At 50.0% G+C, this 4,396-nt stretch overlaps 1 protein-coding gene across 1 annotated transcript; it reads right to left on the reverse strand.

Moving 5' to 3' along the window:
* Positions 1 to 1,180: 1,180 nt before the first annotated feature.
* Positions 1,181 to 2,948, reverse strand: LOC129684607 (LIM domain kinase 1-like; the record flags this gene model as incomplete). The annotated part of the gene is made up of 3 exons (XM_055617815.1): positions 1,181 to 1,312; positions 2,151 to 2,237; positions 2,765 to 2,948. Coding segments are annotated over 3 exons (403 nt in total), but the record flags the coding sequence as incomplete, so codon positions are not given.
* Positions 2,949 to 4,396: the final 1,448 nt, after the last annotated feature.

Genomic DNA, 4,396 nt, shown 5'->3' on the forward strand with positions numbered 1-4,396 from the left:
GGCAAGCACTTTTACCTGCTGAGCCATTTCACTTGTTTGTTTTTTTTTGAGACATGATGTTCTATGTAGCCCAGGCTTCAGCCTGCTTCAGCCACAGAGTTAGGATTATACACCCTAAAGGCATCTTTGTTCAATAGAACTGATTTCACAGTAAGGGTTCACGCATGTTCTCCTATGGTTCCCAACCCAGCTCCTCTGGGTGTGTGTCTGTTGGGTACTGACGGGCAGATGGCAGAAACTATGACCCATGAGTCCATTATAGGTAGTAGTATAGTAACCTATTAAACTTCCTCAAAACCCTATATTTTTGGCTTTTTAAAAAAATATATTCACTTTGCTTTCTTTTCTATTTATTATTATTTTTTGAGACAGGGTTTCTCTACGTAGCCCTGGCTATCCTGGAACTAGCTCTGTAGACCAGGCTGGGCTTGAACTCACAAAGATCATGTTTCATCTCCACAGTGATGGGATTACAGGTATATGCCATCATGCTGGGCTTTTAAGTTGAGTCTTCAGCGTTGAACACAGGTCCTCATGTTTGTGAAACACTCTGCCCACTGAGCCATCCCCCTAGCCCCCATTTCAAGTTTCCAACCAGGCCAAGCCAACCTCCACAGTCAAAGCTGAAAGTACAACAAGCCACCTGCACTCTCCGTGGCAGTCAGCTCTGGAGAGAATGGGGCCTCCCTCTGCTACAGTGTGGACTGGGGTATCCCCAGAGGCCCACGCATTAACGCTCAGTCTCTATCTAGCATGGCACTAGTGGGAAGTGATGTAGCTTCCAGAGGTAGAGCTAAGCGAAAATGTCTTAGGTTATTGGTGGCCACTGCCCTGCAAGGGGACAGTGGGATCCTGGCCTCTGCCCCTCAGTCCCCTTTTCTTTTTTCTTTTCCTTCCCTTTCCTTCCCTTCCCTCCCTCCCTTCCTTCTTCCCTCCTTCCTTCTTTGTGTGTGTATTTAGAAAGGGTTTCAGTATGTAGCCCTGCCTGTCATAGAATTTCCTCTGTAGACCAGGCTCGCCTTGAACTCCTAAAGACCCACCTGCCTGTTGCCCTCGTGCTGGGATTAAAAGTCTGAGCCACCACGCCAGGTCTATGCAGTGCTGGGAACGGAAGCCAAACCTCACCATGCCAGCCTAGCCAGCACTCTACCCACAGAGCCCCGTCCACAGCCCTGCTCACCATGCTCTTGATGATGCCCCGCAGGGTGCCACCCTTGATGTACTCTGTGATGAAGTTCAGCCGCTTGTCCTTGTATAGCACACCGATGAACTTGAGCACGTTGGGGTGCTCCAAGCACCGCATGACCTTCACCTGGAGGGAACACACAGGCTGGTCTGGACCTTCTCCCCTTGCTCGGTCCCATATGAACAGCAAGGAACCCAGTCTCCTCTCACCCAGTAAACTACCGTGTCTTCTGTTCTTTGAGAATGTCTCTCAAGCCCAACAGTGGTGGTGCACACCTGTAATCCCAGTACTCAGGGAGGCAGAGGCAGCCAGATCTCTGTGAGTTCGAGAGCAGCCTGGTCTATAGAATGAGTTCCAGGACAGCCAGGGCTACACAGAGAAAGCCTTTTTGGAAAAATGAAACAAAACAAAACAAAACAAGTGTGTCTCTCATAGCTCTGGCTGGTCTTGAACTAATTATGTAGCCATGGAAGTTCTTGAACTCCTGATCCCCTCAGCACCATCACCTAGGTGCTGGGATAACAGGCATGTACCACCAAGGCCAGCTTTGGTCTTAGAACCCAGAGCTTTGTGCATGGTAAGCAAGTATCTACCAACCTGCACCTCCTAAGCCCATGGCTGTTCTGACTTCCCTGTCTTTTTTGTGTGAATGTTTCACGTAGCCCAGGCTGACTTGAACTCTAATCTTCTTGCCTCCATCTTCCAAGTGCCTCTCTACACCAGGCACCATGATACATGTGCCCGGTGTATGGGATGCTGGGGACTGAATCCAGGGCCTCATGCATGCTAGGCAAGCCCTCTACCAACTGAGCCACACCCATGGCTTGTGGCTGCCCTGTCCCTAGTGAGGCCTAACCCCTCTCACCTCTTTTACCAGACAGTACATGTAACACATCCATCTGGAGCTCTGTTCCCTGGGAGGGGAGCAGACATGTGAGGCATGTGACTGTCCCTCTCCACTGACCTCCTTGAGGAAAGTCCTCTGGGTCTCCTCGTCAAACCGGATAAGTTCCTTCATCACCATCACCTCGCCTGTTTCTCGGTGTGTAACCTATGTTGGGGACATGGAGGCACAAAACTCAGGGACAAGTAGGACATGGTAACACACACCTGTAACCCTATCCACTTGGGAGGATCTCATGTCCAAGGCCAGCCCGGATTATTTAGTGAGTTTGAGGCTAGCCTGGGCAACTTAGTGAGACCTTGAGACCTTGTCCTGATATAAAAAAATAAAGCCAGGCATGCTAGTGCATGAGTGTGATCCCAGTACTTGGGAGGTAAAGACAGAAGGCCAGGAGTTCAAGGTTATCCTCAGCTAGACAGCGAGTTCAAGGCCAGGCTGAGTTACAGAAGACTTTCTCCTTAAAACCAACAACAACAACAAACCCCACAAAGTTCCAAGTCTATTCATGTAAAGTCCCTTCCCTCTCAGTAGCTCAGGGAAGTCCAGGAAAAAGTGGGGTAACACTGGGCTGAGGGTCTAGGATCTAGACTCTCCCTGTGTTGGATTCCCAGCAGGACAGTGAGGGAAGAGGGGGTCAGAGGTGGCACCCAGCCTGGCCCTCCCCATCGGCATACCTTGATGGCCTGGCCGAAACAGCCCTTGCCCAACACCTCCCCATGGATGAGGTCAGAGGGCCGGAAGATGCGGTGTGGTCGGCAGACCACTCGGAGGGATTCGGAGCGACCCAGGTCCTTTCGCTGGGAGGCTGGCGAGGACAGTGAGCCGGCACCCGGGGATGTGTCAATACTGCAGCTCCTCCTGGGGAAAGGCACACAGGCCCCATGCTGTGGGGAGCTGGCACCCAGCTGAGTCTGAACCACTCAGATGCTCACTCCCCAACCCCGGGAGCAGGTGGTACAGCCCAGTGTCGTGGGGGGCAGCCACACAGCTGTCTGCTCATTAGAAGGTGCCCACGGCCTCTGCTTGGTGGCACAGGCTGAGCTGACATCCAGCCTGGGATGCCCAGTACACTACATAAACACAGATATGACTGCTTATGGCCTGAGCTCTGGACAGATGGAGACAACGGAGTACATGCCTTGCAAAGTACAAACCTCTCAGGACAGTAGTGGCACACACCTTTAATCCCAGCATTCAAGAGGCAGAGACAGGCGGATCTCTGAGTTGGACACCAGTGAGGCCTACAAAGCCAGTTCTTTTCTTATAAGCTGCTCATGCATTCTTGCTATTTTCCCATCCTTCATTTTCTCTGCTCATGTTTTCTCATTGGGAATATAGTGAGGAGGTGCTGGGCAGGAGCACTTGGCATGCCAGCACGAGGACTTCAGTTCAGACCCCCAGCAGCTCCATGTATAAAAGTCACACACCTGTAACCCCAGTGCTGGGGAGCAGGGTTCAGTGAAGAGGCCCTGCCTCAAAAGTATGGTGGAAGGAGCCAGGCGCAGTGACCTGTAATCCTAGTGTTAAAGAGACAGAGGCAGGCAGATCTCTATGAGTTCAAGGCCAGGCTGATCTACAAAGTGAGTCCAGGACAGCCAAGGCTACACAGAGAACCCTGTCTAGAAAAACAAAACAACAACAACAAAACAAAAGGGCTGGAGAGATGTCTCAGAGGTTAAGAGTACTGAATTTTCTTCCAAAGGTCCTGAGTTCAACTCCCAGCAACCACATGGTGGCTCACAGTCATCTATAGTGAGCTCTGGTGCCCTCTTCTGGCATGCAGGTGTACATGCAGGCAGAATACAGTATAAACAAAACAAAACAAAAACAAAAAAACTGGAGAGATGGATCAGCAGTTAAGAGCTAAGAGTGAATCAGGTGTACTAATTTACACCTTTAATCCCAGCACTCAGGAGGCAGAGGCAGGTGGATCTCTGAGTTCCAGACCAGCCTTGTCTGCAGAGCAATTTCCAGGTCTACAAATAGAAATCCAGTCTCAAGAAACAAAACAACAACAAAAAGAAAACTGGGTGGTGGTGGTCCAAGCCTTTGGTCCCAACACTCAGGAGGCAGAGACGGGGGCAGATCTCTGTGAGTTTGAGGCCAGCCTGGGCTGCAGAGATAGTTCCAGGACAGCCAAGGCTACACAAAGAAACCTTGTCTTGAAAAACCAAAAAAAAAAAAAAAAAAAAAAAAAGAAAAAAAAACAAAACAAAAAGTGAAAGAAAGAAAGAAAGAAAGAAAGAAAGAGAAATAAAGAAAAAGAGAGAGAAGGAAAGAAGGAAGAAAGAAAAGGACAAGGCTAT

The sequence above is a fragment of the Psammomys obesus genome, unplaced genomic scaffold (genome assembly GCF_907164565.1).
Source record: "Psammomys obesus unplaced genomic scaffold, mPsaObe1.curated_primary_1811, whole genome shotgun sequence".
Taxonomy (NCBI): Eukaryota; Metazoa; Chordata; class Mammalia; order Rodentia; family Muridae; genus Psammomys; species Psammomys obesus.